This window comes from Spermophilus citellus, assembly GCF_964194105.1.
Source record: "Spermophilus citellus genome assembly, chromosome: 13".
NCBI lineage: Eukaryota > Metazoa > Chordata > Mammalia > Rodentia > Sciuridae > Spermophilus > Spermophilus citellus.
The window spans coordinates 70822472-70838978 of record NC_138193.1 but is presented as its reverse complement, the minus strand read 5'-3'; the positions used below and the strand labels follow the sequence as shown (position 1 = coordinate 70838978).

General features: G+C 32.9%; 1 protein-coding gene across 3 annotated transcripts in view; it reads right to left on the bottom strand.

Annotated features, from left to right (window-relative positions):
* Positions 1 to 16507, bottom strand: part of RTN4 (reticulon 4) — a 67338-nt gene that overhangs the window by 29205 nt on the left and 21626 nt on the right. The window contains exon 1 of one of the 3 annotated variants that reach the window (XM_081264738.1): positions 4760 to 4981. The exons of the other annotated variants lie outside the window; for them this stretch is intronic. Within the exon in view, the coding sequence (XP_081120864.1) occupies positions 4760 to 4793 (34 nt within the window). The 5' untranslated portion in view covers positions 4794 to 4981. Of the gene's footprint in view, positions 1 to 4759; positions 4982 to 16507 lie in introns of those variants that run through there. 3 annotated transcript variants of the gene reach the window in all.

Sequence of the window (16507 nt, the reverse complement as noted above, 5' to 3'; positions counted from 1 at the left end):
ACATGTTCACATTTGCTTTTCTTAATACATCCTGGTTCTTGTAAAGCAATTTACTTAAAACTGACAAAACAGTTATATAAGGAGCTAAAATCATCAGATGTGCATATACAGCAGATGTACATATCTTAGCCATGATTCCACAATACACTCACTCATTGCTCAAAATAATAATTTATACAATATTTCCGGAGAGCAGTTTTCCAACATGCACTCAAAACTTAAATACTATAACCCAGCAATATAGAAATAATCATGGATAAGAACAAAGATTTGGGCTGGAGTTGTGGCTCAGTGGTAGAGCACTCGCCTAGCATGTGTGAGGCACTGGGTTCAATCCTTAGCACCACATAAAAATAAATAAAGTCACTGTGTCCATGCACAACTAAAGAAAATTATTTTTTTAAAAAAAGAACAAAGATTTATATTCAATTATATTCATTTTTAGCATTGTTTATTCTTGGAAATCTTTAAGAATGCTTTATTTAAATATTTGGGATTAATAACACATATAGAGAAATATCACAGTGATACAGAATGCAGACTATTTTCAAAAAGGAAGATAGTTCCCTATTTAGTGGTGGAAGATTTACAGAACAAAATGTACCATATGTTCACCTCCCCAACAAGTACACCCTGTTATAAATATACCCCCAAACCATTCTCTGTGTTGGGAAAGGTTCTTCTACATACCTTCTAAATTTTCTATTACACATGTAAACCAAGACAAGAAATATCTAATAAATGCCTAAACACTGGGTTTCAGCTAAGCTTAAATTTCAAAGGTAGGGGCTTTCCTCATTAGTTGGTCTCATAATTTGTTAATGCTAAATGTCTTCAGGCATTTTTTGGCATTCTCCAAGAGAAATAAGGCATTCTAAGCACAAGGACCTCTGCTCCTTTCTACCTGAAACTTCAAAGCCACTGGTCTGAAAGTGTAACTGAATCTTAATGTTAAGAATATTTCTGTTCCCATGTGTCCTACAGAAACTTCTCTCAAAGGACACCTATAGAATATTAACTGCCCAATCCAAAAAGTTACTAATAATAATAATGAACAGTCTTGCACTTACTCCTAAGATTTAACAGGGTCAACAATCATCTCTCCATCTTCACACTATTTGGCTTCTATATATAATTTAACTACCCAATTCTTTAAAATTCTCTAGCCCTTTTATGGCAGTGAAACTACACTAACCTCTTGTGGCTTCTGCTCTGAGGATAATTTTCTGATTTTTTTCTGGTGCCACATACCCCCATAATGTAGGTTTTAGGCTTTCCTTCCTTAATCTTCAGGCCTTTCATTGGGAACTTCCTGCAAGTATTCATCTGTCTCACTTTGCTTTTGATTCCAAATTCTTTATCATTAAATTGTCATTTCTTGGAAATTCAGATATGTTCTATATTACTTCAAATTCAAAACTTAAAACCCAACTTGGTGTGTTTTTCTGTCTACTTATTTCCACTAATGATAAAACAACATCATTGTTAACATTTTATTCTGGTTGAAACTTCATGCTATCTTTTGAGCACTACCCCAACCAACCCACTCTCATCCTTCAAGTCTCTGCCAAATGCCAAGTAGTTCTTCCTTGAGTTTCTCAAATCTGTCACTTTCTTTTCATTCCTATCTTGATAAATACAGGACTTTTTAAAATGCCAGTATAGTGGGATGCAGTGGCATATGCCTATAACCCCAGAAGTTGGGAGGCTGAGGCAAGAGGATTATCAAATTCAAAACCAGTCTCAATAATTTAGCAAGACACTAAGCAACTTTTCGAGACCCTGTCTCAAAATAAAAAGTAGTTGGGGATGTGGCTCAGTGGTTAAGCGCCTCTGAATTAATCTCTGGTACAAACAACCAAAAAACCTCAGTATAACTACATTCACCCTAACTGGTATGCTTCTAGGTGCTTCTCCAACTTATATTATACACCCTAAACAAATCTCTTTAACTTATCATTTATTACTCCCTAATTTAAAACTTCCAAAGGCTCTTTATTTCCTTTATGACAAAATCCCAAACCCAATGTCTTCCACAATCTGATCCAGGGAATCTTTTCATAAAAGCAGAGAACCTCAAAACTGGAACCCTACAAATCATGCTAAAAAGGGTAAGTTTCTTAGTCTAGCCAAAATCAAAATTTGTATTGTAAGAACTACAAGATGTTTAAAATACATATTACCAGGCCCTGTAAGCTCTGATATGGTAGGTAAGGATCAGAGGAATGTGTATTTTAAAGAGGCACCAGCAACAGAAAAGACTGAGAAAATCTGACCTAGATCTTCTTTGACCACACCAATCTTATCTTTCAACTGCTGTGCTATATATATATATATATATATATATTCCGTCAACCAGAAAGTTCTAGTCTAACTCAATGATTACACCATTTTCTCACCCCAACCCCTCTAACCTACCCATCCTTTGATAGTCTTAATTCCAAGAGTTTAATATAACCCCAATAACCAAATACTACATATGGAGCTGGCACAGTGGCCTGTAATCCCAGTGACTTGGCAGGCTGAGGCAGAAGGATCACAAGCCAGCCTCAGGAAATTAGCAAGGCCCTAATCAGCAAGATCCTGTCTCAAAATAAAAAAATAAAAAAGGCTGAAATATGGCCCAGTGGTTGAGCGCTCCTGGATTGAATTCCTGGTACCAAAAAGAAAAAAAAAACTAACATTACACGGATTTCATTTGTTCTAAGCATCAGGAAGAAACAATATAAAATAATTAAGAATATATAATTAAGAATACATTTATATATAAAGGATATATAAAGAACATGATAATATTAAGAATATATAGAGAAATACAAATTGTTAACACTGTTATTAGTCTGAAAGATCAAATGTCTTATATATCAGTTAATCAGCGAACACAAAAACAAAATGACCAAAACAGCAAAAACACTCAAAAAACCAACATTGAAACATTTTTTAAACATTGAAATCAGAGAAATTCTCAGGTTGGGCAAAAATAAAAACAAAATAGAAAGGAAAAAAAAAAAAGGGGGACCTGGCTTGTTTTTAAAATTTACCTAGACCCTAGATTAGGATCACTCTTCTACTGTCCAACACTTTTCAAAAAATGAGGAAAAACTCAGCCTATGGCAGCTTCAGCCTGTCAAGTGTTTTCCGATTTATATCACACACACATATTCTTTTTTAAGCATTAAATCAGAAAAATACAGCTGGTCTTACAAAAGAGCCAAAGACAAGCACTAAAAAATACTGGGCCATCCCAATTACATACAAAGTAGACTCCTCAGAGATATTCAAGAATAAATTTGATTCTGTATTTGTGCCTAAAAATAAACAGATATGGACTGAACTGGATCTTAATTTCTTCTGTCTTAAACATTCCTCAAATTATTTTAGTAAATGAAGAACTTAAGGCCTTATTTAATGTTCTAAGATTTAAATTATTAACACTGAGCCTTAAAAGTTGCAGAATAGGCTCTATTTTGACTTTTCACTTATTTTTAAAGCCTGTGCTTACTACTATATTATCACTAGTGTAATTTTTATTTATCAAAAACTTCAGTGTATCAATTCATCTTTCACTTTCAACATTAATAGCTCAAAAGATTAAAAAATTCTTCTATTAAGTTCACTTGTGAAAAAAAAACATACAGGTAAAGCTTCATTGTTCTCTGTTCTTTATATTAAATATAAAACTTTTCTAATGTGTTAATCTTAACTCAATCTTAGATTCACCTTTTCCCTACATTTCTTTATTGAGAATTTTTTTTTAAAGGACATTGTGAATGTTACTGTTACTAGCTCTAGACAGTGTTTTTAGAAACATTCCCATCCTACAAACAATATATTCTAGAAGAAAATAACATTCAAAAAGAACTATAAAACTTGAATGTTGTCAGAGAAAAAAAAAAAAAGCTTGCTTGTGTAGAATGTCAATTTGGGATACTTAAAAGCAGTTCTAACGATTTTAAGATGGTTTTTTTCTAAGTGGTCAAATATATGAACTACCACCTTCTCTTAAAAAAAAAAAAACCGGCATTTAAACATCTTAAAATGCAGTTAAAATATGCAATACAGTCAACATTTTACCACTTACAAGCTTAAATTCTTACACAATGATCCACTGAGATTTGAAAGGATCTGGGCTTTCAAGGGGGAGGAAAGGGGATCAAGATCACTGATTGGTTATTACAAGGACAAAGGTTAGTGATTTAAATATAGCTATGCATTGAAAATTATGCATATATTTGAAGGATTTCACAATACAGGAAAACATATTAAAAGGCAGTCAGTAATTTCAAAGGTTCAAGTCAGATTTCCAAAGAAGAAAAGAGGATTATTGCAAACGCAGTTATCTCGCTACCTACAAACATTTGGATAGAATTTCAACTAACCAAATAAGCTGCTTTAAAATAGTCACAGAAAATATATCACCATGGACTACATAAAGAGAATTATGTAAATTTTTTATATCAAAGTGACCAATAAATGAAATGTTAGACCTACACTATTTACAATGTGCAAGGTTAGAGAACAAAACCTAAATGATAGGACTGAAAAAGATTAAACCAAACACCAGCGAAAGAGAACAGCATGTCATTTTCTAGTACACAACCAACTGTAAAAACACGATAGCTGTTTTAGTCCTTCAGCATTAAGCTTTCCATAGGCTTCACTTTTAACCCCAAATATATCTAAGTTGCAAAGCTTACTCATAGAAATATATACTAGTTCCATACAAAAAACTGAATGAAAGATTAAAAAGCAGATATACCCTTGTCCTTCCAATTTTTCTTCTGACCGTCCATCTCTTGTCACGATCTGCCCTCCAGCTGCAATTATCAATTATGCATACCAAGAGAAAAGCTGTAACTGCAAAAATCTACTCCTGGGAGACATAAAATACCCGTTTCCTCAACCCAAGTCTGCAGTCTCCTCTGCTGCACAACTGCAGCAGGACTGAAGTCACCTGACGTCTTCTGGGTGTGGAGCAGTCTGACGCAGTGCAATCTGTAACTAGGCTACTAATACTCAGGCATTAATGCCTTCCTTCTATCTGTTTATTGTTCTAGTCATTTGCTTGTTGCACATACCAAATGAGCATGTGCAGGGGGAAGAGGTAAGCTACCAAAAGAAAAGAAAAAAGGGTTGTTCTTTAACCAAACACTGAATATAAAGTCATATGCAGGGTTTCATTTGTGTGTGTGTATGTGTGTGTGTGTGTTTTTGACAGATGGTTGAATTATGTTGCTGGTTTAGTTTAATTTCAAACTCTAAAATCAATAGTTTCTCACAAAAATAAAAATGGACTGATCCAACAAAGCTTAAATTTCAAGCTTGGGAAAAGCTGAGTCTCTTCTTACTTTCTTCCAAGTTTATTAAGGCTTACATATTCAGCATTTTGCACACTTATAAGGGAACAAACTAAAATCAAAGTAAAATTAATTAATGTTTACTGAATATACATTACTTTGATAGAAAAAATTTTAATTTCAACCAATCTAATTTTTATAATATTTTTTCCTCTTAAAATTATGAAAAGCCAGACACTTACAAATATATACTTAATTATCATTTACTTGAATTTTATCATTCAATATTTATTAGATCTCACCATAGACACGATTAACAAACCCGTATCTTGAGGAGAAAGTGCTAATTATATAATTTGCCTTGGAAAAATAACATGAGCAAACCAAAATGTTATTAATAAACATAAAAACAAAACTATTTGAACATTTCTAATATTTTTTTCTTTGAACTTCATAAAATTGGCATTTTTTTTTCTAGGATAGAAAGTATGTTTTTATGTTCCACAAATGGTTTACCTGATGCTAATGTCTGCGTAAGCAGAAAAAACAATAAATAATAACAAATAAGCTAAAATAGTTTTAAATATTTGGCATAATGAAGTATTTTCCAAATACGTAGCCTCTGTACACAAATACGTAAGATTAAACCAATGCTTAAATAGGGTTATTTTCTGAAACTTGTAAAACTATGGGCTGTAAAACCTTGAAAAATCCTTAATATCAGAAGAGACCCATATACCAATGACTCATTTCTTTTCCTATCTAACTCCAATTATAAATAAAATAAAATCATTCTGAAAAACAACCTAGTATTCTCAGTTAACATTTAAACTTTATCCAATGGACCACTCCATTTGAGAAACCTGTTATAAATCTGATCGTGGGTGAAAACATGTGGCTTCTTCATGCAACAGTTTAGAATCCCAAACTATTCATTAAGTATAAAATACTCCCAAGAAAATACTTCTAGTAATAAGTCGTTTAAACTGAAAGCCAGGGGTTAGGAGTATAGTTTAGTAATACAGTGTTTGCCTAGCATGCTCAAGGCCCTGGGTTCTACGCCAGTACTGCAAAGAACAACAACAACAACAACAACAACAACCAAAAAAAAAACTTGAAAGCCAAAGAACACTTAAGCATGGGAACGAAGTACTCAGAAACAGTGCTCAAACATTATTTCAAGTTAGAGATTACTAAATAGGAGAAAAAGGTTTCTTGAAATAAAGGGTTTTTTTCCTCATCTTTCAAATTACTTTAATACTTTTTTTAAAAAGTCTGAGAGTGGTAAGAATGCGCAATAATACACATTCACTCATCTAAACATTAAACATGCTTAACAGTGCTCCAGGCAGATTAAAAAGTGAACACAGGAACCATAAGGTTTCAGAGTAAGCATTTCATCTTCTTTGCAAATTAGGGTACTATACGTGTACAGGGAAAACTAGCTCATGGAAGTCCACTGCCATTCTGTCCATTTCATTGTTACAAAGTTTTAAACTACTGTTAAGTGTAGCTAGCTAAGCAAAAAAATGTTTAAATCTGAAAAATGGATGAGATTAAAATTTATATGTGCAGTTTACTGGTCCTATTTCACATTAAACCCCATCTTAATGAATTGAATAAAGGACATATCTTTCTAAAATGTATCTTTATTTTTTCATCAATTTATTTTTTTTAAATGAAGGAATTTTCAAATAGAGCACATCCCAACTTGCAAAATGTCACTGATTATTTGAGATAGAACCCTATTTTTCCTTAAAAGTAAAAGGCTCCCAAAGGAGGAACCACACTTTATTTATAACTCAAGTAAACAGAAGTTTAATGTGCATTCTAAGTCCTGCTCCATATTGGGAGGGTATAAAGTGGGAAGGGTGAAAAGTATTATTTTACTCATCTGAAAAATCAGCCTTCTTTAGAACTTTTGAAATAAAAGTTCAAAGTTCATATTTAGCATCTTCCCTCTCCTCAATATCCATACCCTCAGTATTCCCCTCTCCCATGAACATGATAAAGACCTCCAAATATACCCAACTCCTTTCTAAAGAGTTTTACATTCTAAAATTACCTTTGTAATTATATCTCTAATAAAAATGTTCATCTTTTTATTGTACAAAGTTCACATGAAAATTATGATTAAATCAATTCCTTCTAAAGAATAAAAAATATTTCTGGTGCTAGAGTTGTGGTTCAGTGGTAAAGTGCTTGCCTGGCACACATGAGGTACTGGGTCCAATACTCAGCATCACATGTAAATAAAGTGAAGGTACTGTGTCCAAAACTACAACTAAAAAAAGTTTTAAAAAGATTTTCGATAACCTCAGAAATTGAGCATAATTTTTTTTCTGACTTGTATGTACTTGTATATAATTGGAAGGATTTGAGACAGCATTGAACTGCATTTTACAATAGGCATCAATTTAAAAAACAGTTTTCAGGGGCTGGGGATGAGGCTCAAGTGGTAGTGCGCTCGCCTGGCATGCGGGCGGCCCGGGTTCGATCCTCAGCACCACATACCAACAAAGATGTTGTGTCCGCCGAGAACTAAGAAAAAATAAATAAATATTAAAATTCTCTCTCTCTCTCTCTGTCCCCCCCTCTCTCACTCTCTCTTATAAAAAAAAAAAAACAGTTTTCAGGCTGGGATTGTGGCTCAGTGGTGGAGTGCTTGCCTAGCATATGTGACATACTGGGTTCGATTCTTAGCACCACATACAAATAAATAAAGTTCATCAACCACTAATAAAAATATTTTTTTTAAAGTTTTCTTCACAATGTTTAGAGATACAAAGGAAATCAGGTGAGAAAAAAGCAGTCATTAATATTGAAAGTGCAACACCCTAAGTTAGCTGCTTTGTATACTGTCTTGGTAGCTAAAATAATTTATCTACTTCCAGCCAGAGAACAGGAATTCTTTTAAATTAATCGTTCTTTTATAACAACAACTACAGCTACAGTGTAATGTTAAACTTACTTTACAATATAATTATTCTGAGCTAAGCAAAGGTATAAAATTAAACATACATTACTGAGGTATTAAACCCTTTAAAACCCTACCATGTGCTGTAATACAATGCCCTCTATAGACTAAATTATAGCACTTCAACATAACTGAACTGAATCTTAAGAAATGAAAATGTATGAAATGAATGACGTTTTCACATAGCCAAAAAATGTGCATTTTTAAGTCTATAAATAATTTCACATGAGCTGCTAAAATCTACAAAGAAATTGAAAGTGATACTATTTAATGAGAATTAAATTCTATTACATTAAAATCTAAAATAAATACATAGATACTCCTAAAAGACCAAAGCATTTCTAAATTCAGAATTCAAAAGTAACTTGTCTTTAGGCTCTGCACAGATCTTTTAAAGATTTTTTTTCATTAAAGTACATAGTTGTGGGGAAATCTTGAGGGTCATTTCAAAATGTTTATAATAACATGATTCAAACATGTGTGACTTAGTACAAAATGTCAAAATGCAAATTTTTTAAAAAATAATTTTTAATGTCATTCATAAGTGTGGAACAGATAATCCCAGCTTACTAAATTTTTCTGCCTGACTGAATTTATTCCCTATGGTCAAAAGTTACAAAGTACTCTACAGAACTGGTTTTCTATCAACAACACTAGATGGCAGCAACACCCACAGTCTACAACTGATTGCCCAATCCAGGACACACAATCTAGCAAAAACTACTCTGAATTTTTCTGGCACTTCCATAGATTGTTCCTGGCAATAGAGAACTAGATTAAAGTACAATGGAAATAGGCAAATAACTCTACCAGCAAAAAACATGTAGAATAAAATGATTTTCTTCCAGAATCCATTTAAAATAGATCAGAATTAAATGTAAAAATGAAAACTACAAGGAAAGTAAATAAAGATAGATTTTTCCTTTGTGAAAAAGTAAAAATGTAAAATAAAATAAAAATATTTTGGAAAATTGCAGGAAAACTCTAACATGAGTAGAGTTTTCATCTTTCTCATATATATATACACACACACACACACACACACACAAAGTCAGAAAAAAAAATGAACACCTGAATTTAAAAATGGGCAAAGCAATTCATAAAAAACAAAATACAAATAGCCAAAAAAAAACATATTAGAAGTGTGTTTACATTCACTAATAATTAAAAATCAAAAGAGAGATACCACTTTCACCTATCACACATAAAGTTTTTAAAAAGTATAAAATATCTAGAACACTACTTAAGTCCAAAAAGGTGACTCTGGTAAAGAGTATGAGGTGAACAGGCAACAGAAACAGGAAGAAAACTATTGTACTTTTCGAATTTTAAATAATGTGGAAATCACCTAAAAAAAAATGATATCAGTTGGTGATAGAGTATTTTCTTATTCTGTTGTAAGGGTAAAATTCATACTTTTCTAATGTCCACTTTTGTTAAAACTCTGAAAATGTTCATGCTGATATCCACTGACACAGGTTTTCTAGAAATTAGTGAAAAGAATAATAATTTAAATATGTAAAATATATCCAGATATAAAGATATCAATAACAAAAGCAGCAATACTCAGAAATAATCTAAGGGTCCAACAACAGTGAACTGACTGGTTAAGATATATTTATACTAGGAACACTAAGATTAAAATATCATGCAGCAACAGATATTTAAAAATACAAAAATGTTTGCAATTAAAATACTATTAAAAAAATTTAAACTTACAAATGACAGGCAGAATATGATCCCAATTTTGTAAAATGCTTGTTTTATTACATTTATAAAGTACACACATACACTGAAGACTAGAATGAAGTATTCTGAAATATTAACAATGATTGTTTGAGCAGTTACTACAATTTTTCTCCATCACATTCAAATGCCTTTCTATATTTCTCAGATCTGTACAATGAACATAAATTTCAGATTGCTTCATGAACTATTCTCCTGAAAATCAGATTATTAAAACATTTGCCCAAACTAAGAAAAAGGCAAGGATAAGAACTCTATAGTCTGTAAAATGCTCAAAATGAAGTTCTTTTAACCACATATTTAGTGGTACCTATCTTACATGGTATATTTTTTTATTGGGTTCTTAGTAAGCACTAAATAAATCCTCACAAATTTAACAACGATACTTTGTAAAAGTAAATATAATCAATTCCTTTATCAACAAAATATAGGTTTTAATTTAGCTACAGTGGAAATTTACTAATACTATTTCAGTTATATATCTACTTATTTATTCCAGGGATAGGGATTAAAAACCAGGGCCTTGCTATGCTAAATAAATATTTATATATTTGAAAGTATTTAAAGTTCTTACTTTTAATCAGATTAACTGCCAGCTTCATAATCAAAGTCTAACTAATATTTGCTTACTAAAAATATATTTTTATAAGTGGACAAAACTTAGAACCTTAGTACCTACAATGTTTTAGTGAAAGGCCAAAAGCTGTAATTTTTAAATTAATATTAAAGTTTAATCATAAAAAATATCAAATGCAAATTCTTTAAGTACACACATATGAAGCATATATATATATATATACACACATATATATACATATTTGTGAAGCATAATTTTTAAACTCTTTACCTTCATAATGGAGTTTTAAGTAGCTTCTTTGACTAGTTGCTTAACCCTGAACATTATGCAGTTTAAGTATAACGAATAAATAATTTGTGAATGGTTTACACTTTTACTCACCAAAAGGTCAGGAAGATACAATCTATATTTTGATTATGAACTGAAAATAGTTTATGCATTAGTGACAAATCAAGCAACAAAAATATATATATCAATCAATCACTATAATTAAGTCAAGATCTCAATGGTTTGAACTGGAGACATTAGCACCTTTCTTTACCAATGGCCTACCAACAATATAAATGAACAGCAATTGTCTATCACAACAGGGTTTTCTGTCTCCACATAGCAGCAACAGAATATTCTAGTTGATATTCTACATATGGAAGAACATGAAAGAAAATGTTGACAATAGTCAACTTTCTTGACTTCTTATCAAAGCCTTGCATTGCTTACTGCCCAACACAAAGCCAACACAAAACCTTGCACTGCTTACTGCCCAACACAACACAACACAACAGCAGCATCTCTGTTTCTCACTAAAATCAGGAGAATAATTGCTATTTCAAAATGCACAAATAACTGAGAAGTGGACAAAACCTGGGTTGGAATTGTAGTTCCTATCGGAAATAAGATCATCTATGTGGAAACAGATAAGAAGCTCAAAAGTATTATGTACATTATATAATTTGCTACATAATCCTAGGTCAGTTACTTAGCATCCATAAGACTTAAGAGGTTTCAATGACTATAAAATGGTTCCTTCTTTTCAGTCAAGGGTAAAGACAAATGAAGAAAGAATGTGAAATTGCTTTTAAAAGAATGATCTCTATCTGAAGTATTTAGGGGTAAAAGGCCAAAGATATAATTTATTCTCAAACAGTTCAGAAAAAAACAAGGATGAACACATGACCACATCTAGTTTATACAGAAAGAGCAATCACAAATGAAAGATATATATAAATGTATATGTATGTATGTGTATATATATATGTATATGTATGTGTATACACACACACACACACACACACACACACACACACACACACACACCCCCATACACAGAGAAATCACAAAATAAAACAAATGGGGTAAAATAGATGAATTCAAATAAAGGGTTATAAAACATTCTTTGTACTGTTTATTTTTCCAACTTTGTTTTAAAGTTTGAAATTATTTCCAATAAAAAGTTAACTTTTTTTAAAAAAGCAATTAGCTTTAAAACAGAAAAAAATCATAAATGATACTATGGGTTTTTATTGCTTATTTCCAGATAATTTTAGCAACTAACTGACCAAAAACCTTCTTTAGCATAGATTGATTTTTTTCAATTTAGTTCTGAATAAACCTAAATGTTTCTTCACAATTAGTTACATGTGGCCAGTGTACAAATCTACCTCTGTGCCTAGCTACAAAGTAAGTAGGATTAGATACTGAACATATTGTATCTACCACAACAGAATCTGGAAAACTTCTCTGTGTGCCTATTTGTACACACATATAAATGTCTAGGTATATTTACTCATATTTGCTATCTGTAACTTTCAAAAAATCACCTCTTCTGTGAAGCCATTCCTATACCAGTGGCCTCTTTTTTCCTTTACCATGTACCAATGCTTTTTCACTCACAATCCTTAAATGCTGATATCCATAAACCATCATTCCTATGCCACACTGAGATTCCATGCATCATCTGACAAACATTTTAAGTTTCAAGTGATAATGCCACCAGTCTGTTAACTTTCTTTTCAGAAGTTTTACCCATTTGGCTGGGATACAGAATAAATTTATGCAAGTATTAACAAGTATTTTACTTTCTACTTTTTTTTTATTTTTTAAAGTGAGTGAAATACTGAAAACTTTTAATGCTAATAATATTCAAAATATATTTTAAAAACAAAAGTGGAAAATAAGTATCAAAATCATAAATTTTTAGCCAGGATTTTTAAAAATTTAAATAGAGAACACATATAAAATACTGGGCCTAGATAATTAAAAACTTACTCTGAATGATGAGGTATAGTGTAAATAAAATATAGACTAAGAAAAATCAGCATTTACATTTCAAATTAAGAACATTTTGTTACAAATTTTTCATTCAACAGTGGAGGGGAGGGACCAGTATTCTTTTCCACCTGACAAGTTTTACTTAAAAAAGTAACAAAGCAACAAAGTATGCACCATAATACCTTGTTCATTTTCCTTATGTCTTCCTTTCCAAAATTAAAACTGAATTCTGCCTACAAAATGTCATTTTAAGAAAACAAAAATTTGAGATAATAAATGACCTGAGGAAATTGACATTTTTATCTATCAGTGTTAAAAAACATTAAACATAAAAACAATAATAAGACTTGGACATTTGAAAAAAAAAAAAAACCCAAACTGGAGTGTTTTTGCCTAGTATGTGTGAAGCCCTGGGTTCAATCCCCAGCACTGCAAAAAAACAAAATTTCCTATATATCATAATTAGGAATGCTGTAAAGTTCTTAAGCCATTTGAGCCTCTATTATTAGTCTAATGGTATATATGCTGTTACATCTGACTTCAGTATGCTTAGCCCATACTTTTGGGAAGATAAGGAAGTAAATGACTGTACCCATTTTAACATGTATCACAATGTAGTTCTGTCCTTAACCAGTCTGTCTCTACCAACTGAAAATTATATTAGGGCAAGATTTCGTATTTATTTTTCTCTCTCCCACCAAAAAAAACCCTCGCACAATGCTTGAAATAAGTAACTGTTTTTTAACAGATGGCTTTACAAAGAAGGAAATGATAGACCCAACCTGATCTTTTCTTAAAATTGGGCATCTTGCCATAAAACCATGAAAAGATAATTTCGGCTTTACTATAAATTACTGCAAATTCTGAACCTACTTGGAATGCCTGCCCGTGCCCTGAACTCACCCATGTCCGGTTTTCCCTGACCAGATAACAACCCTTTCCTAAACCTTAGTGACGCCTCATAAATTCTGGCCTTCCCTGGCCGGAGGATAATGACCCTCTCGGAGTCTCTAAGATCTCCATAAATTCTGATGCCGGGGCCAGCAAAAATGTAAACTTGTGTTATGCTCCTCAGAGTGTTGTTATCTGTAACCCCCCTTTGTGTAACTTTTTGGGCTATAAAACTGGGCCACAAAGAAGCCTCGGGGCTGTCTTGTTCCCACCTTTTTGGGAGGGAGAGGCAGCTTGCTTTAATTTGATTTTAATTGGAGTCAGTGGTCTTTTCTTGTGTCCTGGTCTAACAGAAATTATCAAGTTGTAAAGATCTAATCTCACCCCATTCCTTTTATAGAAAAGTAAAGTGATATGAAGAAAGATGAAGTGACTGTCAGTGGTACAGCCAAGACTAGAACTAATGTCACTCGTTATTTTCATTATACCAACACTTGATTTCCTTCCCGTAGTTTTTCAAGAATATACACATTTAGTGCATCCAAATTACTCTATTCAGTCAGTACACATTATATATTATTTATCAAAGTATCATGCTGTATCTTATAAATATATACAATTTAATTCGAGAAAGGAGGAAAAGGGAGAGGGTGGGAGAAGCAGGGGAACTAAAAAAAAAAAAAACGAAAAGATAAAAAAACCTTGAATAAGAAAGTCATGAATAACAATCTTCTCAGAGAAAAGGCATAAATAATTATTTTCCTTAAAAAAAGAAAAGAAAGAAAGAAAGAAAGCCCAAGCATTACTTAAACTTTCTTCAATCAGCCAACACCACTAAACCTTCCATGGCAATGGCCCCTATTTTTCCCTTAACATTGACCTATTAGGCCATAGATCTCTAGAGGTTTAGTAAAATCAATCCAAGAAACAGTCAATTCCTGAAACTCCTGGGAGCTTCCATCTACCAGAGGACTAGAAGCTTTAAGTTCCCAGGCAGTGCTGGATTCATCAGAAGCCTTTCAGTCCTGCTCACATCCTGGTTTCTCCTTGGTCTTTACCCACATTATCATCAACACATTGTACTGGGCTTCTCAGGTATTGTCCTTCCATTGGTCCCTCCCAAAACACTTTCCCATGTTTGTGAAACCCACCTTCCACATGAACCAGCTCTCATAATCCTTAACTTCTTTACAACTTGATGAATGCATTACCTCACCTTCACCAAAACCTGACTCTTCCTTGAGGATGGATACTGCTTTTCCTGTAGAACTTTCTAAATGGAGGCTGTGTGCTCTCCTATATTCTACATCTAAATGAGGGAGAGGTAGTACCCTCTGCTCACCATTGTGACTTCCAGACAATTATTAAACAGACCTTGACTATTCAGTTATGTCATTCTCTATCCTTCCTAATTGCTCTCATCTACTATCTTGTCAGTTGTCTCACTCACTGTCCTTTACCAAAGACTTATGTCCCTAATTCCTAATCCTCTTCTCCATCTAAGTCAGGTCATTATCATGGGTGACTTTCCAGAATGTAATTCAAACTCTAGCAACCTTTACCCAGCTCCACTGTAGGCCTTGTCTCACGGGCAAACATTGACCATTTGTATTCAAATTGAACAGCTATTGTTCTGAAATTCCAAATTCAACATCCAACACACCCAGCCGCATACACTCACAACACTAAACTGACCACAACATTTTGGCAGTCACATTTTTACTCCCACCACTTTGGGTTCTTAGATCTAATTTGGACCTCAAGTTCAATGACCTACTCTCTTCCTATCAATGCCTTCTTTTCATTTCCTCAACTTATATGCCATAGTCCATCACTTTCAACTGTTCTTTGCTATTATCCATAACTCTCTTGACTTGTCCTTCCACTGAGCACACCTAGCAAAACACAACCTTAAGTCAATACAACCATTTGCTTTCTCTGAACCCATACCCAGGATATTTATCATCCTTCAATCTTCACGAGTTCTTAACACAAAGAATGTTTCCCTAGTCAGAAAGTATTTCATATCTACTCCACCCAAGCATGTTCCAGTTCATTCTCAGCAAAGGACCTAACACACACACTGCTTCAAACAATAAATGTTAACCATTAAATAATTCTCCCAAACTTCCAGCCACAAATTTCCAGTAGTATCAACACCTAAACTTTCCATTCACTACAAAGCACTATCATTCTTCCTCTCTAAGACTAATTCTTCTACCTGGGCTCTACAATCTACCCTCAGACTCTATACCAGCACCTAGGATCACACCTTCCCTCCTCGAAAAAATTGCCCTTCTTCAACCTCATACTCTCTTCTGATTGCTAACACTTTCCTTCACGTTCTCAAACTAAAATAGTCAACATTTACATCCATTTGCTCTAACATTCACTCAAGCCTAGCCCTTCCCTAAATCATTTGCTGTTGTAAAACCAACTCTTTCCCTCCATTTTGACAAACTTTCAATCCTTAGCTTAACTGACCTCTCTAGATTTTATAATGCTGATCATTTCTTTAACATTAAATCTTTCTTTTCTCTTGGTTCTCTCCAATTAATCTCTATGGCTTTAGTTTCTACCTTGAAGTCCATTCTAATGTTTATAGGTATACATAATATCCATAACTTCTTGGGTATTTCATAGGTACCAATGCCAACATATTCAAAACTGAATTTCTTATCTTTTCCTCTTTAGTCAACTTTTCTCATGTTCCCTACACCTCAGCTTCTCATACTGCTGTCTATGCATGCA